The following is a 27,710-nucleotide window of genomic DNA, read 5'->3' as shown; positions in this document are numbered from 1 at the left end:
ACAGTGTTTTATTTTTTTTTTGTAGAATACCGCATATTAGGTGAAATCACGTGAATGGTAACATAGACCCATTTTTAAAAACAAATCTTGAAATACGCTTTTTATAAGGTTACCATTCACTGCCTTAATAGTAAAACAGATGAGTAGTAAACAAAATTGGTAGTAACGCTACGCTTAACGTTTAATTAATCAAAGGTTTTATGAAAAGATGAGAAACTAAAAATAAAATAAAAAAGATCGTGTCATACTCTTATGTTCCCTTATCTGCTTACACATATTAAACGATATCATCTTAAGATTACACAAAAATAATTTTTTAAAAAAATATTTATATTCCACTGCACGATTTCTCAGGTGTTTCTTTTGAGTTTCGGAAGTACTAAATTTTAGGGATAACATTTTAATTTATTTTTGGGAAATAAGTAAATTGTTTATTTTTTTTCACCGTTGACGGTACTAAGTACAAAGTGGTAAAAAACCCCTTGTAAAGAAAAAAAACAAGAGAGGTCAAAACAACTACAGAAAAAGGTAAAAGAGAAAAAAAGAAAGCCAATATATAATATGGTAATGTTATATATTTTTTTAATATTTGTTTTTTTTTTTACCATCAAAATTAAGGAAAATTAGAAAAAAAGAAAGAAAGAAAAAAAAAATCCCAAAATTTGTTTTATTATTATTATTCAGGGCTTTTCCTTAAAGAGTGAAGCTAATCCGGTAACAGCCTTCACTTCTCTCTCCACCGCCACGTCATCATCGCCGCCGTCGTTTGGAGAGGAGGAAGAAGAATTAATATCCTTCACTCTCGGAGTCGGAGATAAACATTTCTCCTCAAAAACCAGCTCAATCTCTACACTATCCGTCACCTCCTTCTCCACCGCAACAACATCCGTCTCCGGCATCTCATCGGCGTTTCCTCCAGCTCGGGTATAAGAAGAAAGCCATTTAGATCGCATGTACTCAGCTTTCCTCCAAGGAGGAAAATGCATCCCTTTCTTCTTCAAGCTCTGTTTCGCCGCTTCCGATATCAAAAACACGATCTGACTCAACCGATCAGATTTTCCGACGAAGATGAACGGTAGAGATTGGAGCAGAGACTTGTAACCACTCGTCTGTCTCGCAATATCGAACTCTGATCGGAAATCTACATCGATTATTAACCTTTCTTCTCCGATTATCACATCTATGTACTCATATTCACCTGGACAAAATGAAAAAATTCATTATTAGTCAGTCAGTCACACAAACTTCATGTTCATAAAGTTGTTAAAGAAGATGAAGAAGAAGATGTTAATACATACCAGCAGGGAAGGAAGGAGATTTATCCCATTTAGATTTGCAGATTGAAGAATCGTAGTTAAGAGATAAGAGTCCTTCGTTGACGATCCTCTTCATATCGTCTTTTCGTTTCACCGATTTGTTCTTATCTACAATCTTCGCCGCGTCGGCTAACAGATTCCTCTCGGCGACGGTTGTGCACGGGATCAAACTCTGAATTCAGAATCGATTAAAATTCAAAATTAGGTAAGAGAAATCGAACAAGGAACAACAAGCGATATATTATGTTGTTTACCTTGAGATGATCAGAAGCGTCGCAACCGTCGATTGAACCACCGAACAGATCTGATTCATCATCGGAGGAGGTATCGTTGTTGCCGTTAAAGCAATTGCAGCGATTACGTCCACATTTAGCTTGTTTCTCGCTGTTGTTTTCTTCTATGAAGTTCTGAACCATCTTCGCTAAACAAACGGAACTTGGCTCGAACTCCGCCGTCACTCCTCCTCCTCCTCCTCCGTTTTGCTGAACTTCAACACCGGTGACTAGAAATGGTTTCTCGGTGGTTGTTGCGGTGTTTCTCAATACGTTTGTGAAGGGCCGATCGAACAAACGTTTGAGACGAGATTTGAGGACCGGTTTGTTGTTGCCAGGTACTACTACTACGGCTGGAGAAGAAGAATCGATATCAATCGGTTGGATCTTCATCGTAAATGGCATAGCTCTTAGCTCTCTCTCTCTCTAACAAAGACGAAGATCTATAACTTTCTTCTTTTCACAAGAGTCCCCAACAAGTCAAATTCAAAATTCAAATGAAGTTTTTCACAGATTTGATTTTCATATACACTCTCTATCTCAGATCTCTTCAACAGAAACTTTAAAAACAAAACTTCCAAAACTGGATTCAAAAACCAGAGACGAAGAAGAAGAAGAAGAAGAATCTAACAAAACCTCTCAGCTAAAAACCAGAAGGAGAAACTTCTGAAATCAGCGGATCATCTTCTTAACAAAAACGAAGCGAAGAATTATAATAACAAAAACAAAAACAAAAAAAAAGAGAAGGATCAGTTCAGCTCCGAGGATTTTTCACGGAAGACATGACGGCGATGGTAAGAGACGACGGCGTTACTAGTAACAGATACTGATATCATAACCGGAATATTCATTTTCCCGGCGAGATTCATCGCCGGAGAATTTCAAAAGGTAAGCGACAAATCTTAGAGAGAGAGAGAAATTATTATATAAGAAGAAAACGTATTTTTGTGATGAATTTTGTTAATTTTTTTTTTCTTATGTGTGTGTGTGTGTGGATGGTGTGGGTAAAAGAGAGGTTGGCTTAATCTTATAAAGGAGTTCAGAGAGAGAGAGAGATCCCGAAGCTGAAGAGGCTCTCTCAAATGGTGACTAGGCACTATTATGCCACGTCGGATAATATTTTATTTTTACCGTTTAACCTTTTTACTTTTTTTTTGTCGTTTTCATCTTAGCGTAGTGGTGAATCCTTTTTACGGGAGACGTGTCAGTAATTGTGATAACTGTAAATTACTTTTTTGTCCTCCACTACCGTGGAATATCGGGTATATCCGAAAACGGATTATTCCTCTTTTTTATTTATTTATTTAAAGGTATAGTGGAAACTGACTTCAATCCAATAGTAACTCAACATGTGTCTTAAGTAAATCTATTACTCTAGGTTAAAAACAAAACTAAATTAAATTAGTTTTTTTTTTTAGTAATACACTATTGGTATGATCAGCTTATTTGGGTAATAATAATATAATGTCAGTAAAATAAGGGGAAAATAATATATTAGACTGACCACTAAAGGACAAAAGAGGAAAAAAAGGCTGACGAATTTTTTTTTTAAATAAAAGAAAAAGTAAAAGTTAATAGTAATAATCTGAATGTTGAAATGATAACACTAGTCCAATTATAAAAAGTATTTTAAAAAGATATACCCATGCTGTAATTATGAGACTTTAAGCTTTGCTTTATTAAAAACCCACATTAAAATCACAAAACAATTAACTCAAAATTACTAAAAATCATGCAAAAAGACAGGGGCCCCAAATATTTGACCGTTTGGTCTATTCATATAAAGAAGAAAAGTAAAAGTAAACAAAAGGAAAAAAAAAAAAAAATGAAAGGAGTAAAAAAAAAAAAGTGGAGTCGAGAATTTAAAGAATACTACAGTAGTACTATAAAAAAGAAGATGACTCTTCCTTTGTACGCATGTATGCAATTATCTTAGCTGCTGGTAAATTAGAGGACAATGGAAACAAATATGCATTATGAGTTTCCAATAGTGACTACTCAGGTTCGTATTTTTATACCTACCTATATCATGTACTGTTTGTATTGGATTTGGTTTGTTCACCCCCATGCTATATCAGTATGAGATATATCTCATTTTGATTTTTCTATTCATCAAAATATTATTTAAAATGATATTCTTACTTTATTCTTACTTTTATCTTGTATATTTACTTTGTATCATTTTTAATCATTTTGTTTTTGTTCATCATTTTTTCTGTTGGTTAAATTTTTTTTCCCTCTTTGTATAATTAATCAGACCTATTATAATACATCTGTACAATTCTTTCAAAAATTGTATCATGCATCTAAATTAATATCTTTTCTAAATTAATATTTTATGATGTTTGTACTAGAACATATTTTTTCTTTTGTCAAGATATTAAACTTATTGATATTGTACACGTTTCACTCATTTTAACATTTGCAAAATGTTCAACTACAAACATTTGAAATCATGCGTATTCAAACTTTAAAATAATAATAAAAAAATCATAAATTTTATTCTATACGTATTTGGTGAATTGTTGCATAACCCTGTTTAATACTAGTAGTTATTCTGTTGAATAAAGCAAATACTCAATTATTTTTGTGTTAAAAATATTCTTTTCAATTTGCTGATGCCACAATTTAACATTTTGATTCTATCAAAAATATGTTTTCAGTGGTACATGCATTACCTTTAGTCATATACTCATATGTATGTGGTCTATCATAATTAGCCTCATTTCATCTAGAGACACTTCACTACTAGAAGCGCAGTTAATATGAGATGAAATCTTAAAACTTATGTGTTTGTTTGGTTGTATTCTCAATTACTTATCCATTGTTTTGTAAATAATTTTCTAAGTGTTTTATGAGATTAATGTCGACTATTTTTCATTTGTTTTCTTTTTTGATAATTTAAATACGAAAACTGATAAAATTTAAGCTGGTCTAAGTGAAAAATATGAAAAATATTATAAAAAAATTATTTTTATGCGTGTGTGTTATATATACATTTATGCTATATAGCTATATCAATGTATAAATCTAATTTAAAACAAAGAAAAAGAAAAGTGTGGGATTCTTCTCCCCAAAACGAAAAGCTGATGATACTTTCCCTCTACAGCAATCAAGTTATCAAGACCCTTTTTATATCACTTTATTCCCCCTTTTTCCCCTGTGCGTGACAATATATATATATAGACATGTAGTATATAACTTAAGTGGACTATGTCGGTTTTTTTAAATAAATTCAAATTTTGTTTAGTTTCACCATACTATATAAAAATACCTCAAATAACATCATAAGATGTATATTAAATTTACAACAGAATAAATTATATTGTTTAACTAAATTTTTTGTATTTGCTAATCACTAGTACATAATATGTATATCCTTTTTTTTTTTTGGGTCAAAAACATAATATGTATATCCAACTAGGATTTTTTTAAAACAATATTATGCATCGAAGTAGCGGACAAATATCTCCTAAAACCAACTTGTGATTGATATCACATCTTAAGGCAGTAGAAACGACACCATTACAATTTACAAATAACCTATCGAGCATGTTTGTTCGGATGGTATGTGATAATTAGGAGTAATAATCTCTTATGGTTCTTTTTACTTCAGTGTTGAAGTATTTCAATTCGTAAGGAACTCATCGATATTCCAAATAATTTTCATTGTATTATTTGTAGTACATACATTACTTACTTACAATAATCATTATCCCGGTTAGAATAATCAAGAAATGCAAAAAAAAAAAGAAAAACGACAATCAAATTTCACCACGAATAAGTATTTGAATTATTATGTTTTTTATAAATCAAGTTTTGTGAAATTATTTGACCCAAAAAAAACTATTTTAAAGGAGAAGTAAATGACTAAAAAAAACATGGCATGAATTATATGAATTGATCTTATTTGACATCTTTAGTAGATATTAAGATGTCATACTTTACCATCATATTGATTCAACAGTACTCCATAAGTACTCTTACCTAGCTAAAACAAACACTAAAATAAGCAAATACTACTGCTTAAGCATATCCTTTTATACACTTCAACTCCAACTCTAAAAGATAGTACTAGTTTATACCCTTATTCTAGAGGTACATTTAAAGTACCACTGCACGGTTCATTCGCTATAATATAGTAATTACATATTCTAATAAGGTTTCAATTACGTGTAATGTATTTGACTGTACTGCATATTATTATTCTCAAATCTAAAGAAGCTCTTAGGCATATTAAATTACAAGTCATGAGTTGTTTATTTGCATGAATTTTTTTCACTTTTGAGTCAAAAGTTTTGACACAATAATAATGGGTTTCAAATCCCAGCATTTATGTGCAAATATGTTTTGTTTAAAACTTAATAAAATCACCTAGTTTTTTGTTTCTTACCTTTATTGTTTCTTAGATTCCCAAATAAATTAAAGTTTAACTAAGGGAGAAACAGTAATACACCTCTGGGACCTGACAACACTAATTATTTCCACTCTCATTTTACCTTTTTTATCCTCTTCTTTTTGGCTTTTTCTTTATAATTTACTACGTTTTGAACCCATGCTACGCGTGGATGTATTCGATATATTTTGATGAAAACTATAAATAATTGATGACGATAATAAAATATTATCTTATAAGAAAATTTAAATTAGTATTAAGGAAAAATAAATAAATTTCAGATACACAATTTTTTATAATATAAAAATCAGTTGTGTTATAAAATCAAAATTAATAAAAAAAATCATAAATTTAACTCGACGTCCAGGCGAGGCGAATCAAACTGATGACCTCACATATCCTAAACCATTTCTTTGACCACGAGAAAAACGAAACAATTTTATCATCATGAATTTAACTCGTTTTCATATTTAATTGATCGCTACCACCTATGTTTTCGTGTTTTTTTTATTCAATGTTTTTTTTATTCTTTATATTCTTTCTTGTCATTTTCATTGTCAAATTTTGTGGTAATTGTCATCATTACTTTTACCGTTTGGTTCTTCGTTATACTCTTTTTCTTCTTCTTCCTTGTCAACTTCTTCACACTTTTCCACTGAAAAACTATTTTTTTAGATTACTACACAACTTGTTAACCCATCAAACTCCAAGAACAAAATCATTTATTTTCTCATAAAAATAAAAAATAAGATAAAAAAAAATTAATGAAAGAATATCAACTCATCTATAAAATCATACACAAAAATATGTTTTATAACTCATAAGCAATAAAAAGCACAAACGTAGATAAATAAGATAATTTATGTTTTACATCAATATTTCTAATATTTTAAACTTTTAAAACGTTTCAAAATATAAAATTTGAACCTTTTAAAAAGTTTCAATATTTATAATATTTTAAACTTTTAAAATTTTAAAAGTATAATATTTAAAAACTTTTAAAAGTTTCAATATTTATAATATTTAAACTTTTAAAAAATTTAAATATTATATTATTTTTTTGAAACTTTTAAAGATTTAATTTGATCAAATAAAAAACTAGATCAAACCGAATAAAACTTTTAAACTTGAACGCCTGATAAATCAAGCTTTCCTGCTCATTCGTTGTTGGAATCATATTAATCTTATTTATACTGGTTTTGAACCATTGTCTAAAAATTTGTTAGCCAATATGGGATATTGCGCATAGTTCGTTTATTTCCATAAATTTAAAATTTTTCTTTTTCTAAAAAAATCTGGAAATTTTAAAATTGTTAATGAATGACATATCAAATCATGATAGGCTGTTTAAAATAATTCTTAATATAGAAAATTCTGGAAATTGTATAAAATGTTAATAAGTGATATGTCAAATCCTGATAGTTTGTTTAAAATCCTATGTAGATGCCTTTAGGAGCTTAATCATGCTCATACTTTTTATTAATATAGATTTAATTCATTAATCATGGTTTTTAGGCAATTAAATTAGTATACTCAACCTTTGGGTTCAAAATCAACCACTTTGTCTTGCCTTAACCCAACCACCATATCGAAATTTCCCAGATGACGTATCTCTCCTTTACCAATAAAATACAACCACTAGTAATTCATAATGTATTTTCTATTTTTTGTTTGTTAATGGATTTGGTAGTTTTATAATCCAATACTATTAGTATTATTTTGTGAAAAGCACTATAGAGTGAATGCTTCCGCTTTAGACCATTTCCAATAGTTTTCTCTATTTTTTGCTCCAATAGATATTTTTATTTTTTTCTCTAAAAAAGAATATTCCGTAGAGATTCTTTTTTATTTTTATTTTACTATTAATATCTTTTACTTATAAAAATTGCAAACTAACCCATTTATTTTATGAAACTTTCATAAAATTATGATATTATTTAAATTTTTAACATTCATAAATATTATTTAAATATCATATTTATTAAAAGAAATACATTGCATCATATAAAATAATAAAACAATTTGGACATTTGGACATGTTTGGGATATTGTTAAGAACTTTGAAAAGTTTCAAGATGGTGTTGTTCGTCCTAATCGATTATCTATCCCATCTGGTTTTGACTATACATCGTTAGAATCAGATAATCCTACCATTGGTTCTTCGACACAAGCATCTCCACATTTATCTTCTTCTTCACTAAATTTGAATGATGATGATGAGATTGTTGCTGGATCTTCCTCTCCACGACCTCTTGGGGTAAAAAAATCCAAAATGAAAAGAAAAATTGGTGATCAAACAACATCGATTATCAACACTTTAGAAGAAGGAAATAAACAATTTTTGGAGCAATTAAAGAAGATAAGTGAACAAAGACAACAACATTTGGAGATGCAAAGTAAAAATTATGCTTTGAAAGAGCTAAAGGAAGAAATCAAAATTTTATTTTGTGACTTGAATTCCGTACATCCAAATGTTCGTGATATCTTCAGGCTCAACAAGCGCAAATTTTACAAAAGCAGAACGATCAACAACAAAACCAGCAAGCTCCTCCTCCATCTACGTCGTTTGGTTCGATTGGACAAATTTTTAGGGATATTGGTGGATCCGGAAGTAATTTACCAGAATATTAAATAATTAGTCTTTGTTGTATTAAAAATAATATTATGGTATGAATAAAAACTAAAATATTTAAGTTATTTATATTTAGTAAGATTTTATATAAATTTTCTTTTGCGATAATAGTCTCAAATTTTAAAAATATTTTTCTATACAAAAACCTTTAAAAATTTTCTATACGAAAACGTTTAAATTTTTTAAACCAAAATATTAAAATTAGTCAAATTTAACTTATAATCAATTATCCTATTAATATACAAATTAAATTATTATTAAAATATTTAAATTATTATTAAACTATTTAAATATATATTTTATTTATTTTGATCATAAATATAAAAGTGTTAAAAGTTCAAGGACCATTTTATAAATAAAAAAGTTCAACTCTATTATAGAGGAAAAAATAGAGTTCCTCTATATATAGAGGAAAAAATAGGGATCTCTATTATCGAAATAGAAATAGAGATGGATTGGAGTAGATTTTACTCTAAAATAGAGTTAAAAAGCAAATATAGAGGTGGGTTGGAGATGCCCTTAGAGAGCTTCTTTTATGAGACCATCTCCAGTGGAGCAATTCTAAAATAGAGCATTGTTTTCCTCTAATGTATTACTTTATTTTAGAGTTAAAAATAGATTTAGTGTAAAAAAAATAGAGGTGAAAATAGAGTTGCTCTATATATAGAGCAATCCTATCATTTTCTCTATTTTAAAGTAAAATATAGAGTAGGGTTAGTGCAAATGTTGCTCTATAAAAGAGTTTTGACTCTAAAATAGAGTGGGGTTGGAGATGCCCTGAACCGCAATTATTCTATATTGAAATCCATCATTAAGTTCCCTCTCTCTAAATTTTCATAAGTTGAGTTAATTAAAAAAAAAGTATTTTAGTTTCACAAAGATAACAATTCAGATGTCTAATTATTATTATTTTTGGTAGATAATTTGATGGTATGATAGCAATTTATGATTTTATAAACTCATCTAACTATGTGATTACATCCTTCAGAAGTGGATTTACTAGAAAATGGCAAATGCTAATTTATGAACCGTATATCTTGCTAAGAACATTGGCAGAGAAACATAGCCACATTTGAACTGATTTGGAGATTAGCTGTTTTAAAGACTCATATCATCATCATAATTAGTACTTTTCTTCTTCTTTTGCTTGATAGGCTCTGGGGAATTACCAAGTTAAGGCCCTACCTTTTGATGAATTTCATGGGTTTGTCCATATTTTTTTCCATACTATTCATTTGCTAATCACATTAATAAAGCAGTCTATTTTAACTACTCCTTGTAGTTTGTTTTCACTAACTAGGCAATTCATAATACTATAAAATTTTCAAATATTATTGATGTATAAAATGGACTTTCTATTATCATGTCTTGAAATTATGAAATATTAAATCAGATAAATTAATTAAGGTTCAAGCAATTAAAAATCAGATCTAGAACTCTAAACACTTTTGTAAAATAAATCAGTTCTCAGTGCAAATATTATCTAAATTTAAAACCAGAAAATCCAAATCTTTTTGTAAAATTCAAGGTTAAAAATCAGTTTTAAAAACAAGTTTAGATTGTTCACAAAATTACTAAATCAAATCTCTTTGCAGAAAGTAATTTTGCTCATCAAAAGGTTTTATCAGGAAAATCAATTATATTCTCATATCAATTTTATTTTCCTAAAGTATTAATTCTATGTGATCAATCAAGAATTAATATGAAGAACAATCTAAGATGAAGATCTCGAAAGATAATGAATCCTAAATAAACAGATCTAATAAATCATAAAATCCCTGTGAAAAATCCTGAACCTAACAAGTAAACTACTCAAATATATTCAATGAAGAACAAATCATAATTCTGAATAATAAGCAATTGAAATTAAAAGAGTAAACGAGGGAGTTTATGAATTCTTCTCTTCAAGCAGTTCTTTCTCTCTCACCAAAGCTCTCAAAAATCTCACAAGGTTGCAGGAAAATAAAACTTGCTAGAATAAAACTTGTGGGTTTCTAAAACCTAAAAATACTATATATATGTCCTAAAACACGTCAGGAACTTGTGTTGCAAATATGGAAAACTTTGGCTGAATTTGTGAAACTTCCAAAACTTGATTCTCTCGTTGGCTAAACATGGTGTCGATTGATGCTAAGGCAGTGTCGTTCGACACTCCCTCTCTGTTTTGAATCAAAGTTCGTTTCTTCGGGATTAATGCTCCAAAATGATCCAAATTGCTCCACTTTGCTCCATCCATGCTAAAATCCTAGAAAACCTGTAAAGACTCAAAAACATCATCGAAAACAAATCAAAAGACTCTAAAAGACTCCTTATATCATGGTTAAAAACCGTAAAAACCATGATATATCATTTATCATCAATTCTTATGATTTAATTAATTTTTGAAACGACATGCTCCGTTTTTTTAAAAAAATAAAAAATAATAAATAATAATAATAAACTACAACTAGTGGTCCCATATCCACTAGCCACCTAACCACAAGCACAACCAACAGCGGAAATAACAGATACCAATATCCAAACAATAATCCAATAACTAATAACCAATAATCAAATATGACAATACTCCAATATCAAACAACAGGAAACAAGGAACCAGTAACCTAGCAAGTTCTAAAGACCCAACTCTAGCAACCTAGCAACGCCAGACAACATCCAATCGAGTCCCTAGAATATCCTCCTCTTCATTGCCTTGATTTCACGATCACACTTTGCCTTTACCTGCATCACAAACACAAATTGCAATGCATGAGTATTTTATAAACACTCAGTAAGGCATTCCTCCCATCTACTGGGCTATACACACAAGCAATAGAGATACTCTAACCATCAAATAACAATCAACAAACAAACCAGGCTCTGCATCGACCGACACCAACAGGGACAAGCATCGACCGACACAAGGTATGCATCGGTCGACACAAGGTTCACTTGCATCGACCGATGCTTCCACTTGCATCGATCGACGCATGCTCAACAATACGCGGAAACCCTAGTTGCATCAACCGACGCCTCCACATGGCATTGACCGATGCTCCTAGGTCAAGCCGCGCCGTCCTCGCACTGCATTGACCGACGCACATGCCGAGCATCGTTTTCCCCCGAAGCTTCTCGCCGGATCTCCGTTCCTGCAAACACAAGAATCGATCCCAAGCCACAAGAAAGCTTCCTAACGCCTCATACAACATTCTAACAAGCCTAACAACACATAAACAAACAGATCAGAGAATCTCCAGCTTAGATAAGCCATGGTCATGCACTTACATTTGCCAAGAAATTTCTGAACCTTAAACAATCAAGAACACGCTCCTAGGAAGCTCCTACAACGATCCCAGGTACAGATCTCTACAGGAAACGCCTCCAAACACCAGAAATCACCAAGAACACTTTTTCTCCCTTCTTTTCTCTCAAAAACGGTCATAGTCGTCTAATGAGACAAAAGGAACGACTTAAGGGTTTTTCTTTCTCTTTTGCCTAAAACACAACGTTTAACTTAAGACAAAACGCAGGAAAAAGAGTCAGTATCGACCGATGCTCCTCCAGCATCTATTGATGCACATCCCAAACCGGGATTCCGGTTCGGAGATGTTACAATTTTAAGATCTGATAATTAGAAAGTGTACTCTATTTTTCTAAGTGAAATAATGTTGACCGTAACAACACTTTTCCTTTCCACAAAAATTAAAGAGAATTTTTTTTTGTGTTAAGAAGTTGTGGATTTGTGGTCCATGATTTTTATTAAATAATAATATGTTATATATAAATTAGTGTATATATTTAAGATATGGTTTTAGTCTGAAATGGATTTGGTTTTTCTTTTCTTAAATCAGTAGTTCAGTATCCCTACTGTTTGAATCCAAAATGTCACGACATCTCCATGGTACTCCTCAGTCCTCAGGCAAAGATGACTGATATTTTTCTTCAAAATGAATGATACATATTTGTTGAGAACAACCATATCTATATTACTATATATATATATAGTTATATTCGGTAATTTTATTAGAAATTGCGCAAAATTATTTTAAATATTAACTAAAACATGTAGGTTTGTAATTTTGATTAAGACAAAACTAAGTTGAATATTTTTAATTAATGAGAATACACATTTCAAGGGATTAATTAAAAGGAATACTACGAAATAAAACTTCTGAGTTATTGCTAAATTCATTTTTTAAATGCATAATTTCAGTGTCAAATAAATAAAACTCCATAGACCACAAACCGTGTTTTATTGTAATAAAATTATCTGTTATAGATTTCAATATATAATAATAGTATAGAGAACTTTTCTTTAATTTTGATTAGATTTTTAAAAGCCTCAAGTATTTGTTTTTCGAAACTTAAACCTTCAATTCTTTGCCCAAAAAAAAAAAACCTTCAATTATGTTTCACTTACAAAATCACAATTATGTCTACAATGCATGTTAGAAAAATTGATTCACTTGAAATATTTTACATACCGTTTGACTTTTTTTTTAAAATCTTTTTTGTCTTAAGTTTTGTGAAGAAAAAGCCAAATGAATTTGTCTTCAGTTGTGACTATAATCAGGTCAATCAAATGGGCAGATAAAATGATATTATATGCTACTAGTTAAACTGCCAATATATATTCATATTTCTGATGAGGAATTTTAACAGATTAACAATTTAATTGGCATGAATGTAATTACATCTCAATGGATGATTTTGTAATCCATCTCTCTAAAGATTTCAAAGAAATTTCGAATGTAAGAAAATTTTATTTTAACATATAGTAAACGGATGGATGATTTTGCATAGTTATCATGTAGAAATATATAAATTTGTTTTTTTCATAAATGTTTTAAACTGAATTTGTTTAATTTATTGGGCAACGACAGTAACACGAGAAAGCGAAGGTTTAGACAATTCAACACGGTTATCGTTCACCTATTTGATGTATGTACGTATTTTTATAATAAACATACTTTGTTTTTGTATGAACATACTTAATCTTAGACTTACTATCTATCATATCAATGAGTAGACTTAAGAGAATAATGTTGTATTAAACATGTTTGGCCTACTTTGAATGCAACACATAGATGTAACGTAACTTATATATGTTAGAGATCGAAGAATACAATATATAGGAGTAGACATATCAACCAATAATAGTACTTTTAAATATTAATTGTCATCGAGTCTTGCCTTTTAACTCGTAGTTTATGTTATACTTTTAAAAGTCTGTGTATATAGTGATTATATCTTCACATATATTAAATTCACTTTCACAAAGTTATACAGACTTGTGTTTTTAAAATTGCATATAAAATATCCAACTATAGGAATTCTTTTTTTTTTTTTTTTTTTTTCAGATTTATAAAGTTGAAGTTATACGTAGGCCAAATGAAATTGATATATCTAGTAGTCAAATGAATTATGTTAAGAGAATTTATGCATTATCAAATAACATGAAAATATAGGAATTTCTTAAAATTTACAAGTTAATATGATAGTAATTTTAAATTTTATGATGTGAACAAATCTTCTACGTAGAGAGTTTTTTTATTTATTTTCTGATTACAAATGATTAAGAGATTTTGTACCATATGATCATGACATAACTCATCATTCACTTATCACTTTTTTTTTTTGTTAATTGTGTTCTCTAAATGGGAGTTTTGAGTTTGACCATTTAAATAAATATATAATCTACAGAAACGTCTAATTCATAATCGTTTATCTGTGACAAAATAAGATAAAATGATCTAATCGATTGACTTTCTCCAATCTCCATTGATTCAAAAGAAATATATATTTATTTTATTTTAATAAAACCATAGACATTTGTATCGCATCTAATATTATTTTGAAAGCCTAAATATATAACGAGTTCATGTATAAGCACTTTTCACGGGTTTGGCGAACTCTTTATTTAATTTGGTGGTTTAGGCAGACTTCAGGTATGACTCTTTTTCGTTTGGGTAGATTGGGTTTCAATGATTTTGTTCAAACCTAACAAATAGTTCATTTTAAAATCACACCCTAGCTATTTCTCATTTTCATTCAAATCATACTCTCTCTTTTTTTTTTTTTAATTACGTGACGTTTAAAATGTAGTAAACCTTTGTATTTCGTGATTCATGATGACAACATAGAGACTATTATTTTATTTTTCTTGGGTCAGTTTTGAAATAGTTATAGTCATGACTTGACTGACGATAATTAACTCTTCGAATGGCATGGTAAGAATGCTACGTATCTCATCTTTGGTGTCAGTAAATAAATGCGAAATTTTCGGAGAATAAACTAATAAGTATAACAAAAAAAAAAACCACAAGAAGAAATTAATAAGTTTGTTACAGAAGAACTACAAAAAAAAAAAAAACGGGAAACGTCATCATCATCTTATAATATCCCCATTGGTTGGCCTACCTCTATTTCAATATTCCATAAGTCTTAAATCTAACCTTATCTTAGTTATCAATCTACTCTTATAATATATCTCTATTCCATTATGTACATTAGTTTCTACATTCTTATTATGATGTTTTCTTTTTGGCACTTCCTATTATTATGTATGGGTATGATAATCTATGTTCAAAGACGTTGGTACGATGGTATCGTTGGAGTCCGTTCGATCACCATATCATAAAATTCTGAATCCGGATAAAATGGGGAATCGAATAAATAAAAATAAAAGTTGGTGTGGACCCTTGAAGACAATATGATAATAATATATATTATATGATTGCTTGCACACATGGATAAGAGAAAAAAATGAGTTTAGGGTTAGAGATCAGTGATCAGATCTGAATATTAAATTTAGCAAATCAGAAAAGGACTGAAGAAGACATAAAGGGTTTTGATAATGAAGGTCTTGTCCATACTTAGAGTCATATATACTATATATGTGTGAGATACTGAGATGTGTATGTAGTTTATGAATGTGATGATCATATTGTCATATATTTGATATGATGGTTATATTTTTTTTCTTTTTACACAAATATATATACTGCTTTACATCATCATTACCCTACTTGTTTTTTTTTTTGCCTCTTTTTGTTTTTGGAGTTTTGTTGCTGTTGTTTCTTTTGAGCATATTCCTATTTTTTTTCTTCTGGTAATTTCAGATTTGTGCCAGAACAAAACAAAGCACGTATACACATATTTGCTAATAATGCAATCATTTTTGTAAGTGCTGCAGCTTATAGAAAACTAATTGATTCGATATTTTGATTAGTTTTTTTTTTTAGAGAAGATCACCTACAAATAGTTGAACCAGAGCCAGACTTTTCTCATGCAATGTAACAATAACATTTCCAATAATACGATGTTCATAATTTAGTGGTTGAATTCACAGCCAATAACATGGATATAAAATTTTCTTAATTTATTGTTTTTCCTATTGTTGGTGTTTGTTGTCTCTATTATCAAATTTATTACATTGTTTTTATATTTGTTTGTATATGTCTTTATTAATTCGGACCCGTAAAGAATTAACTACTTAATTAAAAGGTCTCCCTATTGTTTTCTGACTACATATAATAATTGAATTATTGAACTGTTTCATGATTAATCTAAAACTTGTGATGAGTCTTTTACATTTAAAATGTATACGATTGGGTTGGTCCACTTACTTCTATTATAATAGACATTGGGACCATTGATTTTAAGTGATGCAAACAGTAGAAGAGAAGAAAGATATGATCAAATCCTCCAATATTATTTGATTTACATTAATTTAACATTAAAACTATATTAAAAACTACCCTTCTCTAACTCTAGTAGATTAAAATAAAAACACTAGCTTAAGTTTTATGGGGTGTTCAATATTCCTAAAGTAGACTAATTCCGAGATCTACTTGACGAATAATTCAATGATGGTTGATATGTTTCTTATAAGTGTCAGAGTGTGTGAAATTGGTCTATGTTGCAAAATAGTTTAATCATTCTTTTAGTGAGTTTTAATGGTTCAGTCTCGGAATGTGATATAATGTAACAAAAAATAGTGAATTCTTGAAAAAAGTTGTAGTATTTTTACAAACTATTTAGCTATATAAACACAAATTAGTGTGTTTTCTTTTGAAACTCCTACCATCATTTTGTTTTGGTCCACTCGACTACTTGAGGAAGAACTATGAGTGAAATTTTGATTGAGGGAAACAAATAATCCCTCAACGTGTAATTATAACACCTCAGAAAGCTACATTGATGAATAATGATGATGATGATTCGAATATGCTAAAAAGTAAGAGACTCATACTAGGGACGTTGTGGTGGAACTAAAGCCCAAACAAGCCCAACATAAGAAATCAATACCATATAGAGATGAACAACGTAGCAACAAATTTGGTAAATCCAAAAAGAAAACAAAAAAAGTAGAAAAAAAAAAAGACTAGAGAGACAAAAGAAATAACGAGATTCACAATGTAGCAATCATGGTTTTTTATATAAACGGGAATCGATTAAAAACGCTTTGAACTCTTCTTTCAGAAACTCGTGATCGTGTAAAATCACGTCAAGTTGTTCAACCAAAGCTACGATATCACCGCCAAACACCAACGCATTTAGAAACGCACCATGTAAACCCTTCCCCAAACCTTCGACTTTGTTCAAAAACTCAACCGTGCGTTCCACGTCTGATTTCGCCGCATTACAATTCTTCTCATATGTAGCCAAATCCGATATAAGCTGATGAAACTCTTGGACTAAAACGTCGTGATTACGGAGAATGGAAGCAACTTTGGTTTTGACCTCGATGTAGCTTAAAGACTTGGATTGATAAGACTTCATTGCATTGACAATTTTAAGGAAGATTGTACAATAGCTCTACATTGACTTTCTGTTTTTTTCTTTTTACTTTAAAAAAAAAAAACGAAATTATCATTTTAAGAACCATATCAAGAACAAAAATCCTAAACTTTCCTAAAACAATTGTAACAATTATTCAGAAAATAAATAATTAATCTTTTGTTGGTTAGTGGTATATTAGATATTGTGCTTGGTGTTTATTACATTAATTCAATTACAATGATGTTTTCTAAAAAATATCCCTTGAAATCGAATCTTTCTTAATTTTCTCTTTAGTATAAATATGAAGTATAACCAACAATGAAATTATATATTAACTTATTTAGATTGGATCGACCCTAGCATAATTGATATTAGATTAAAACCTAGTTATGTTTATTATACAACTCCTAATCCTATTTGGGTTTACATTTATTTCTAAATTAATAAACTTTAATTTTTGTCCGAATGTTCCATACAAATTAGGATAATTTGGAAAATATTACTGATATTATTGAAACTTGAAAGCCGACACAAGAAAATAAAAAAACAGTACACTACAAACAGAGCTAACATTCATGGCACACGTCCACTGTTAACAAACCGAAGATGACGATGCCTATGGAATCTCTAATGTAAGAAGAGTAGTCTAAAAAACAGTAACAAAGTAGGAAACAAGACACTCTTTGCTGCGGAATTGTAAAAAAGAGAGAAATTACGGGACGTTCATAACCTGGATCGATTGCAACATGTCCGAGACTGCGATCACGAGGTCACCAGATTTGATCATACCTCTTGATTTCAGTAACGAGAATGTTTTGTTCAAGTTGCTTTCCATGTCGTCTGAGAAGCTGAGACGGAATGGGATAAGTCCCCATTGTAGGTTTAAGCGTCTTCTCACTGAGGTTGTTGTTGTGAAAGCAAAGATAGGGCAGTCTGGGCGACATCGGGAGACCAAAGATGCCATGTGTCCGCTTGTTGTGTAGACGAAAACAGCGTCCACGCCAAGATTGTTAGCTGCAAGAATTGGAAAAGTAAAATGAGAGAGAGGCTATAAACAGCGAGATTGCTTTCGACAAATACAGAACTGAATTATTTACCCATTTTAGCAGCAGAGTTGCAGATCTCTTCTGAGATTTTGTCTGAAAAAGTTGAGCCTATTGCTTGAAGCGGCACAGACTCGTGACGTTCTTCTTCCCTCCACCATCTCTCGATTCTTAGACTTACAGTCCTTAGAACAGTGAGTGCCTTGTCTGGGAATTGACCCATAGCTGATTCTCCAGAGAGCATCAATGCGTCTGATCTTTGTCTTACTGCTTCAGACACGTCGGCTACTTCTGCTCTGGTTGGAGTTGGGTACTCAATCATTGACTCGAGCAGCTGTGAAGCGACAATGACGGGTTTGTTAAGCGCTCTGCAGACTTGGACGATTCTCTGTTGAGCTGCTGGAACTTGTTCGAGAGGTATCTGAGCTCCCAGATCTCCTCTTGCAACCATGGCTCCATCTGATGCTAGAATAATTTCTTCCAAATTGGTCAATGAATCGATACTCTCGATCTTTGCAATCACTCCAATTTCCCTGCATCATAAATGAATACAACATCATTATAAAAAATAACTAAAGATGGTGATACGTGATGCAAAACCCAATCCTAGGGTAGCCTGACCCCTCAAAGTAGATATTATATGTTTCTTATACAGTAGTGTGATGTGCTGATATTGAGCATGTTTACTTACCCTCCACGGGAACGAGCAGCAAGATAACTTTTAAGGTGATTAATTACTTCAGCCGACTTGACAAACGATACAGCAATGAAATCCACACCTTCTGCAATTCCAAAATCAATATCCAACCAATCCTGAAAATAAAAGATTGAGGCATCATCAGTGAAAATGAGTATGTTTTCCCTCTGAGAGATAATTCTAGATCTTTTCGTCTTTAAGTAAAACATAATTCCTCATTCACCATTAATTTGGAGATAAAAATAAGTTTTTGTATACAATGACCTCGCATATCAAAAATCAACACTCTTAGATTCACATGGACTCAGTTTGATGGATAAAGAACTGCTAATGTGCTACAGCTACTTGTCTCTTTTGTGGGTTCCTTACTTTATTTAATCCTCTGTTTTACTAACATGGACTCATCTAGGTTCCTAAAGTTTACATTGCTTTCATCCATCCCAAACTAACCAAATAAAGTGAATCAAATCTCAAAGCTTAATGGGAAGATAAAAATTACAAACCTTGGAAGAAATAGTTGGAAGCATGGCATTACGCTCTCGTACAAGACTTCCATCTCTCCAAAAAGTCAAGTTAGCTCGAGGAAGCAACAATCCGGGATCAGTACATAGACACTTGACATCAGGACCAATCTTCTCAATCACTTCAAATCTCACCATCCCACCATCAACCAGAAGTTCATCACCAACCCTTACATCTACATCACAAGTGATCTCCATTACATACTCAATCACCAAAATTTAACTAAAGTTTCCATCACTTTCCACTTCATGCTTAATAAGGCAAAACTACATTTCCATAAAACATAATTGCATATACCTTCGGCGAAACCATCGTAGCTAACACTAATGGTACGTTCAGGGCGAGAAGAATCAAAAGCTCTAACAGTGAAAGTCCAAACCTCACCATCCTGCAAAAGTTTCAACATCTCAAATTACACACATCAATGTCTTCAAAAATAGAGAAGAGAAGAGATTAAAACACACCTCAGCTTTAGCAGAAGCGTCACCACCAAGATCTCCCATATGAATCTCACTACCTTCAGTATCCATCATAATAGCAACAGCAAAGCCTTTCTCCTCGTTAAGCTTACGAACACTACGGATAACACCACGGTGCCAATCGCGCGTACCGTGACACATATTGAGCCGCGCAACGTTCATACCTCCAACAGCAAGCGCCTCAAGCTGGTCAAATCCACAAGTCGCCGGTCCGATCGTACAGATCAGCTTCGTCCTCCTCGTGCTCCTAAATCCATTCTCCTTAAGCTCAGCTTCCGTCACGGTATCAACCTCAATCCCAGCCGCATCCGTCGTAACCGCCGTAGCCACAACGGATCTCTCATTAGCGCCAGTACCGTTAGGTGAGAGAAGCACCTGCGACGACGAAGACGACGAGGAGGATGATGAATCAAGATCAGGGGAAAGAGACGGTGACGAAGAGGAAGCTCTGATGGAGGTGTATTTGATGGTAGTAAGAGGGAAGCGACGGAAGGAGATGGATGAGAGAGGACGGTTGAATTGAGAGTGAGGGAGATGGAGAAGGTGAGGAGTTCGTGAAGGAGTGGAGAATTGGATGGACTGAGGCATAGTTTCCGCCGGGTAGCCGGAGGAAGTGAGATCGGAGAAATCGAAATCTCAGTACAGTTGGCTATGAGGAGACGAAGGCGGAGATATCGAAGTGTGAGAGAGAGAGAGAGAGTGTTTTGGATTTTGATTGTTTTCCTCTTTTTCTGATATGATAGGACATTCGCAAAGGGTTAAATTGGGAATATTAATATTTGTTCGTATGTTTTGGTGCCGTCGTCGAGGCTATTTGTTTACCTACCTGATGGTGTCTAATCAAATTTTCGATTTTGAGATTTTTATTAAAAAAAAAAAAAATAAATAAGAAAAACTTGACTTTTTAAAAAATTTAGCAAGAATAATAATATAATCCATGAAGTAATTGATGTATATGTATTTTATAGTATTTTAACCATAGTTTTTACATTTGTTTTGAGTATTTGATTGAGTTAAAGCGTGTTTTTAGAGTCTTTTTAGTATTTTGTAAGTCTGTACAGGTTTATAGGTTACTTTGGAAGAAAATTGAGTGTTTTGGGATGAAAACACGCATCTGGAACCAATTTGGTGAATACTGATCGGACTAAAAAGCAGATGAAGCAAACACAGAAAAAACATCCAAGATCAACTGATCCTCATTCGGGATCAACCATTCCCTTACTCGAAACTACTTTTCTTTTTTTGTTTTAGAAAAAATTATTCAGATGTTATCCAAAAGTTGGTTTATTCCTGATATGAATACATTTTCTAAAAATTGCTCAGATATTTAGTGTCCTGGATGTAATTACAATTTACCCACTGAATTTATTTTTTCGATTTTAATTAAAAAAATAATAAATACACATCAACAAATTAAAATACACGTCATCTTCCATAATTCACGTCATAACCAAAAAAAAAAATTAACGATTGAGTTATAGTATTTACAGGAAAACGAAAGGTCCCGTCGATTTGTATGACGACTGAGTGATAATGTTTTATGGCTAAGTTATCACAAGAAATAATCTGAAAGCAAATAGTTGATTTATATTACTTGACGGCTAAGTTATAGTATCTACGGAAAAACGAAATGTCTCGTCGATTCATATGACGGCTGAGTTATAATGCTTTGTGGCTGAGTTATCACAAGGAATAATCTGAAAGCGGAAAACGAAAGTCTCGTCGATTCATATGATGACTGAGTTATAATGCTTTGTGGCTGAGTTATCACAAGGAATAATTTGAAAGCGGAAAACGAAAGGTCTCGTTGATTAATATGACAGCTGAGTTATCATGCTTGACGCCTGAGTTATTGCACAAAATAAAACAAATGTATTACAATAATACTAAATCGGACAAGTTTTCGCATTGTGCCCAACTTGTTTACATCGAGAACATGGGTTGAGCTCATGGCTTAACGCGTTCAATCCGTAGTTATCAAAAACAAACTTCACAAGCTTGTCATGTGTTGTTTCTGCATCTATCTGCACAACTCTACACCCTCTATCGTTGGTGTTAAATACATATTTGTGTTTCTTTACCCAATTATCGGAAACAACAATTACCGGAACTAGATACATGAAAGAAAATGAAGAAGACTGAGGAAAATTAATAAGAATGAGTGTAATTAAGAAGTGAAGAACAAGGAGAAAAAGAAGGGGAAGAACAAGGTGAATAACACTTTTTAACCAGTTGAAGAACAAGAGTTGAAGGAACGACGTTTCGTATTTCCGGAGAAGATGATGACATGGAATGCTGATATGGATGATGCGTCCGAAGTGGCAAGTCAGCCACCAAACGAACATGCAAATCAGCCTAATTAAATCAGCCATCAAACAAAATTATAACTCAGCCGCAACATGAATAATATTACAGTAATTAAAAAGCAAAAAAATGGCTGCCAAATTCAGCCGCTTAATGTCATAACTTAACTGAAAATTTGTAACTCAGCCGTATCGTTAAATAAGTCAGCCGTAACTGAATGATACTCTAGTAATTAATCTTTTGCTACTAAGTCAGCCGTAAAGGGGCCGAGTTTTACGATAGGTCAGCTCATGGCGGCTGAGTTATAAAACTTAACCATAACTCAGACATAACCACATCTCATAAGTCACCGTTGTTCATAACTCAGCCAGATTCAGAATGATAATTCAGCCGTGTCGTAGTGATAACTCAGCCAAAAAATTTACAACTCAACCATCAGATTATAAGTCAGCCGTAAGGGCGGCTGATTTATGGCATAACTCAACCCGATTTCATTAAGTCAGCCGTAACGCTTGGCTGAGTTATGCTCTAAGTCAGCCGTCATTATCTCTGTAACGCGTTACGGTTGAGTTATTTAATACACGTCAGCGATTTCTGACGTGGCGTCTGACGTGGCAATGATATTTTTGTAATTACGTTTTTTTTCTGTAACATAAAACAAGGACACGCTGGGTATTTTGAAAATACCCGAAATATCCTAGTAATAAAAAAAATGATTTGTTAATTATGGTAATATTACCTAATTTGGAGTACATGTGAGTAAATCTCCCTTTGTTTTAAACCGACTTTTAGGATTTTATTTTGATGACATAAGCTTGATTTTCTAAGACTATTTTGTATTGCGAGCTGAAGGAAAAAGATCTCTAATCCTTCTTGACACTTTGGAGAAGATGTCAAAACCCTATTTTCTATCCTTTTGCAATTCAATTATGCTTTTATCATCATTGATTTGTTATTTCTGTTTCTCCATGTTTGAGTAGTTTCTCAATTGGGTTTAGGATTTCATAAGGGTTTTAATGATTAATTGATGCTAGGTTTGTTAGATTAGGGATTGATCTTATTGTTCTTCGTCTATTGTTGTTCTTAATTCTTAAGCTAGATTGATCACCTAGATTAAGATCTTAGGTTTAATTCATGGGGACACCAAAAGTGTTGTTGAGTTGCTGGAAAAGAACATATGTGAGCAAGGTGATCATTAGCCAACGAGAGTTGAAGTTAAGGCACCTTGTGAACTAATCAAACCCAAACTTGTTAATGCTTGCTTGGTTTGATAAATTCAAACGAGAGTTTAGGGTTTAGTAAATTCATTGCTTAGATAGTTAACACTGCGAGAGTGGGTTAACTTTACAGCCGTGATTTGAGTTAGAACGGTGTCTAATGCATCCTTATCTAATCATCTAAATTCATGATCATAAACCCTAAAGATTCTTTGCGCCCAATATTTCTCTATTGCCTTAAAACCACTTGTTTACTTTCCGTTTTTAGATAGTTACTTGATTCATAAATTTTTCCTTTGTCTTAGCTATATTTAATCTACATAATTTCATAGTGTAATTGCTTGGTCTCTGAGGATTCGATCCTAAAGTACACATTAGGTTATTAATTGACCTTTGATCAATTTGACGCCGTTGCCGGGACCAAAACGATTGCTTTTGAGATTCTAGATTTAAATTTAGTCTAAGATTTATTTTATTTTTATTTACTAATCAGTTCTTGTGCTCTTTCTCTTGTGTTTCAGGTTTATGCAAACAAGAAGTCAAAAGCCTATTGATTTGCATAATTTACGTAAAGAAGAGTTAGTCCTACTTAAACGAGAAAACAGAAAGGCGAAAGCTAAAGTTGATAAGATGGAGGACGGACAGAATCCAGATGGTCATCAGCCTAACCCTCAAGAGGTTATTGTTCCGCCTCCTCCTCCTGCACCACAAAGACAAGCTCCACAAGGACAGGTTCCACAAGAGCAAAATCCGACTGAGTTGAATCCACCAGCAAGGCGTGCTACTTTGAGGGATGAAGAAGCTCACATCAGACTTTTTGTGAATCGATCTGCGGTTCAACCTCCTGCTCCCGCGAGACAAGACTACAAGATTAAGCATAGTCTCATCAATTTGGTTCAGAGTCATGTGTTTAATGGATTAGCATCGGAGAGCCCTCTGGACCACATTGAAGCCTTTGAGAGATTGACTAGTACGACAAGGTCTAATGGAGTTCTGTATGATTACCTCATGTTGACTTTGTTCCAGTTCTCTTTAGGGGATAAGTCTTTCAGATGGCTAAATCTCTTGGACCGAGGATCACTCACTACTTGGGCACAATGTAGAGTACAGTTTATGAACCACTTCTACACTAAGTCACGATCAGCTATGTTAAGGAGCAATATCACTACTTTCTCACAAGGTGGTACAAAGTCTTTTTGTGAAGCATGGGAGAGATTCAAGTAGCATATGAGAGACTGTCCTCATCATGGATTTTCACAAGAGAATCTTATGAACATCTTCTATGGAGGAATTGACCAGAAGTACCAGATGGCACTCGATACTGCCAGCAAAGGAGATTTTTCTACTAACGCTGCTGCTGAAGCAAACCTCTTGATCGAAATCCTTGCAGCGAGTAACAACAATCATAGTCATGAGTATGATCGTTCTTTGCATGTTGTTAGCTATGTGGATACAAATATTATTACAAATCTCACTGCTAGGGTAGACCTTCTTTTGAAGAGAGATCAACAAGCTATCAACATGTGCGACGGGCAGACGGGTGCGTATCAGCAAGTTGGAGTAAATTCTGGTTTTAAGGGGATAAAGGAGTTGAACTATGTAGGAGGACAAGGGAACTATCAGAATCCTGGTTTCAATCAAAATTATAGAAATCATCCTAATTTTTTTTACAGAAGCACCAATGTCGAGAATCCTCAAAATCAAGTGTATCCTCTATGTAATCAACAAGGTAACTTCACTCAAGTATTTCAGAACAAGGATTTAATAGCTCATATTAAGGATGCTAAGCTCCATCTGCAGCTCCACAAGATAACAAACTCGAATTGATGATGCAAGCACTGCTGGAGGGCCATAAGAAAAGTTATGTTGAGATTAATGTCAAGATTGATAGCATGTACAATGATTTGAATGGGAAATTTGAAAGGTTGAGTTCACGTGTTGATTCCATTGAAGCAAGAGTCTCTGCTATTTCTTTTAGCTCTAAGAACAAAGAGTCATGCAATGTTATAACACTCCATGATGGGATTGAAGATGAGCTGAGTTGTGCTGTGATAAACTCATGTTTGGCTTCCGCAGAGCAAGGATCGATCAGTTTTGTGCCTAGATTGATCAGTCTTTTTTATTCTGATAATTCGAGTCTGATCCCCAGAGAAGTTGGATCAACCGATCCCCCTATAGATCGGTCGATCCCGTCGTTGTTGCAGAGTCTGTCTTAGAAAATTTCATATTGACTGCTCCTTTTGTTGAAAGAGCGCTCCATACTGCAAGAATGGGGATTTACGACTCATCTGCTCCTAATATGAATACCAAGGAATCAATTCTTGTGGAACCAAAGCCATATAGGCCACAAATTCCTTTTCCAAGAAGACATGAGAAGAAACCTCTGGATGAAAAGAAGTATGATCGGTACAAAGAAGTTATGAGTGAGTTCATCGCTGACATTCCCTTTATAGAGGCACGAAGCATATCTCTTTGTTTAAAAAGGTTTACAATAATGTTGTGGTTGGAGAAAATGTTTTGGTGGAGGTTAAGGCATATTTGGCTTGAGAAAAGAACATTCATGCTCCATCTTTGAAAAGACTACCCAAGTTAGAAGATCCAGGAAAATTTGTTGTTCCATGCTCCATCTTAGGAGTGAACTTTGAGGATTTCCTTTGTGACACTGGATCCAATGTGAATGTAATGTCTAAGGCTATTGCAGAGAGGTTGGGGATTAATGATATGAAGGCTTCTAAGGTCTCTCTCAAGTTTGCAAATGCTGTCACCACGACTCCACAAGGCTTCATTAACAATTTAGATGTTCGAGTTGGGAGTTGCTTGGTTGCTACATATTTTCATGTTGTGGAAATGAGCAAGGGTTCTGAAATGCCTTTGATTCTTGGGAGACCTTTCCTAGGAACAGTGGGAGCAGTTGTTGACTTGCCTAATAAGAAGACCACTTCTCTAACATTGATGATAAAGTCTTTTACAACGTAATCACTACAAATGAAGCTACAAGACATGACTATTGTCTAACTGTAGAAAATGAGAAGAAGGTGGATGTCATGGTGATGGGAGAGAGTGGTGATAAGAATGAGGTCAACGAAGTCTTGGATGGACACTCATTCTTCTGAGAAGAGGTCTAAAAAGGTTAAGAAGAAAGACAAGCCGAAGATAGAGAAAGTGATACGAGATCTTCGCGTAACCTTGGTACCCCAGAAAATAGGTTAGAGATACCATTGAGTACAAGGTGAAGTGTAAATAAATATCTCGGCCTTTCTCTAAAATTAAAGCCATCCTCACTCTAGAGTTTAAAGAGAAAGGCCAAAAAGGTTCTGGAGCTTAAGCTGACGAATTTGAGAGCTTGTTTTGATATGAGTTCTCATCCTCTCATCAATTGACACCTGAAAGCATAGTCAAGCTAACGACTTTAAACAAGTGCTTATGGAAGGCAACCCATGGGATTTGTGCTAGTTTACCCTTTATTATTTATTTTTATTTTGTCTTAGGATTTTGGTTTTGTTTTAAGATTTATTACGGTGAAACCACGTCCGTGATTTGAGTTAGAACTGTGTCTAATGCATCCCTATCTAATCATCTAAATTCGTGATCATAAACCCTAAAGATTCCCTACGCCCAATATTTCTCTATTACCTTAAAACCACTTGTTTATTTTCCGTCTTTGGATAGATTCACAAACTTTTCCATTGTCTTAGCTATATTTAATCAACATAATTTCATAGTGTAATTGCTTGGTCTCTGAAGATTTGATCCTAAAGTGTTACAACGATACCACTAAATCGTGGTTGAGTACACATTATGTTATTAATTGACCTTTGATCAATAATCTATAATTTATGATCATACAAGATTTTTATATATGGTTTTAACTATGCATTGATTCAAATATTTTTTGAAATATGAACAAATGAAGATGAGAGGTGAATGTTTAATAAAATAGTTTATTTGTTTGAAATTTAATTAAAGAAAATAATTTTGATAACAGATTAGTGGAGAGAGAAAAAATTAATATTTTCTTTTAAAAATTGAGTAATTGAAATCTAACTGAAGTTGATTTTCATTTCAATTC

General features: G+C 32.6%; 4 protein-coding genes, 1 non-coding gene and 1 pseudogene across 5 annotated transcripts; 2 read left to right on the top strand and 4 right to left on the bottom strand.

Moving 5' to 3' along the window:
- Window positions 1–404: 404 nt before the first annotated feature.
- LOC104766196 (uncharacterized) lies at window positions 405–2,629 on the bottom strand. Its single transcript, XM_010490030.3, has 3 exons — window positions 1,571–2,629; window positions 1,299–1,488; window positions 405–1,198 (listed from the first exon to the last, which is right to left on the bottom strand). The coding sequence occupies exons 1-3, from the start codon at window positions 1,991–1,993 to the stop codon at window positions 681–683; spliced, it is 1,131 nt and encodes a 376-aa protein (XP_010488332.1). The 5' UTR covers window positions 1,994–2,629; the 3' UTR covers window positions 405–680.
- A 5,375-nt stretch (window positions 2,630–8,004) lies between these two features.
- On the top strand, window positions 8,005–8,615 carry LOC147920460 (uncharacterized; annotated as a pseudogene).
- Window positions 8,616–17,022: 8,407 nt separating this feature from the next.
- On the bottom strand, window positions 17,023–17,379 carry LOC104766195 (uncharacterized). The gene has a single exon (XM_010490029.3). The coding sequence runs from the start codon at window positions 17,377–17,379 to the stop codon at window positions 17,023–17,025; it is 357 nt and encodes a 118-aa protein (XP_010488331.2).
- A 488-nt stretch (window positions 17,380–17,867) lies between these two features.
- LOC104766194 (plastidial pyruvate kinase 1, chloroplastic) lies at window positions 17,868–20,944 on the bottom strand. Its single transcript, XM_010490028.3, has 6 exons — window positions 20,106–20,944; window positions 19,939–20,029; window positions 19,623–19,816; window positions 19,114–19,235; window positions 18,477–18,955; window positions 17,868–18,393 (listed from the first exon to the last, which is right to left on the bottom strand). Exons 1-6 carry the CDS (start codon window positions 20,706–20,708, stop codon window positions 18,092–18,094), a joined length of 1,791 nt encoding a protein of 596 aa, XP_010488330.1. The 5' UTR covers window positions 20,709–20,944; the 3' UTR covers window positions 17,868–18,091.
- Window positions 20,945–24,787: 3,843 nt separating this feature from the next.
- On the bottom strand, window positions 24,788–24,894 carry LOC147920459 (small nucleolar RNA R71). Its single transcript, XR_015591929.1, has one exon. It is a non-coding gene; the product is annotated as a small nucleolar RNA R71 (small nucleolar RNA).
- Window positions 24,895–25,910: 1,016 nt separating this feature from the next.
- LOC104767766 (uncharacterized) lies at window positions 25,911–26,617 on the top strand. Its single transcript, XM_010491747.1, has 2 exons — window positions 25,911–26,125; window positions 26,221–26,617. The coding sequence occupies exons 1-2, from the start codon at window positions 25,911–25,913 to the stop codon at window positions 26,615–26,617; spliced, it is 612 nt and encodes a 203-aa protein (XP_010490049.1).
- Window positions 26,618–27,710: the final 1,093 nt, after the last annotated feature.

This window comes from Camelina sativa, chromosome 19 (assembly GCF_030686135.1).
Source record: "Camelina sativa cultivar CO46 ecotype springtype chromosome 19, ASM3068613v1".
In the NCBI taxonomy this organism is placed as follows: domain Eukaryota; kingdom Viridiplantae; phylum Streptophyta; class Magnoliopsida; order Brassicales; family Brassicaceae; genus Camelina; species Camelina sativa.
This window is presented reverse-complemented; position numbering and strand designations above follow the sequence as displayed.

What these genes read in the sequence shown, in the direction of transcription:
- LOC104766196 (XM_010490030.3), bottom strand. Translation starts at nt 1,993, where the DNA reads ATGCCATTTACGATGAAGATCCAACCGATTGATATCGATTCTTCTTCT. An exon ending in ACGCTTCTGATCATCTCAAG is followed by an intron (nt 1,489 to 1,570) that starts GTAAACAACATA and finishes TTCTGAATTCAG; the next exon opens with AGTTTGATCCCGTGCACAAC. An exon ending in ATCTCCTTCCTTCCCTGCTG is followed by an intron (nt 1,199 to 1,298) that starts GTATGTATTAAC and finishes CATTTTGTCCAG; the next exon opens with GTGAATATGAGTACATAGAT.
- LOC104766195 (XM_010490029.3), bottom strand. Translation starts at nt 17,379, where the DNA reads ATGAAGTCTTATCAATCCAAGTCTTTAAGCTACATCGAGGTCAAAACC.
- LOC104766194 (XM_010490028.3), bottom strand. Translation starts at nt 20,708, where the DNA reads ATGCCTCAGTCCATCCAATTCTCCACTCCTTCACGAACTCCTCACCTT. An exon ending in TTCCAACTATTTCTTCCAAG is followed by an intron (nt 19,236 to 19,622) that starts GTTTGTAATTTT and finishes TTTTATTTTCAG; the next exon opens with GATTGGTTGGATATTGATTT. An exon ending in CAACTCTGCTGCTAAAATGG is followed by an intron (nt 18,394 to 18,476) that starts GTAAATAATTCA and finishes CAATTCTTGCAG; the next exon opens with CTAACAATCTTGGCGTGGAC.
- LOC104767766 (XM_010491747.1), top strand. Translation starts at nt 25,911, where the DNA reads ATGGGGATTTACGACTCATCTGCTCCTAATATGAATACCAAGGAATCA. An exon ending in ATATCTCTTTGTTTAAAAAG is followed by an intron (nt 26,126 to 26,220) that starts GTTTACAATAAT and finishes ATCTTTGAAAAG; the next exon opens with ACTACCCAAGTTAGAAGATC.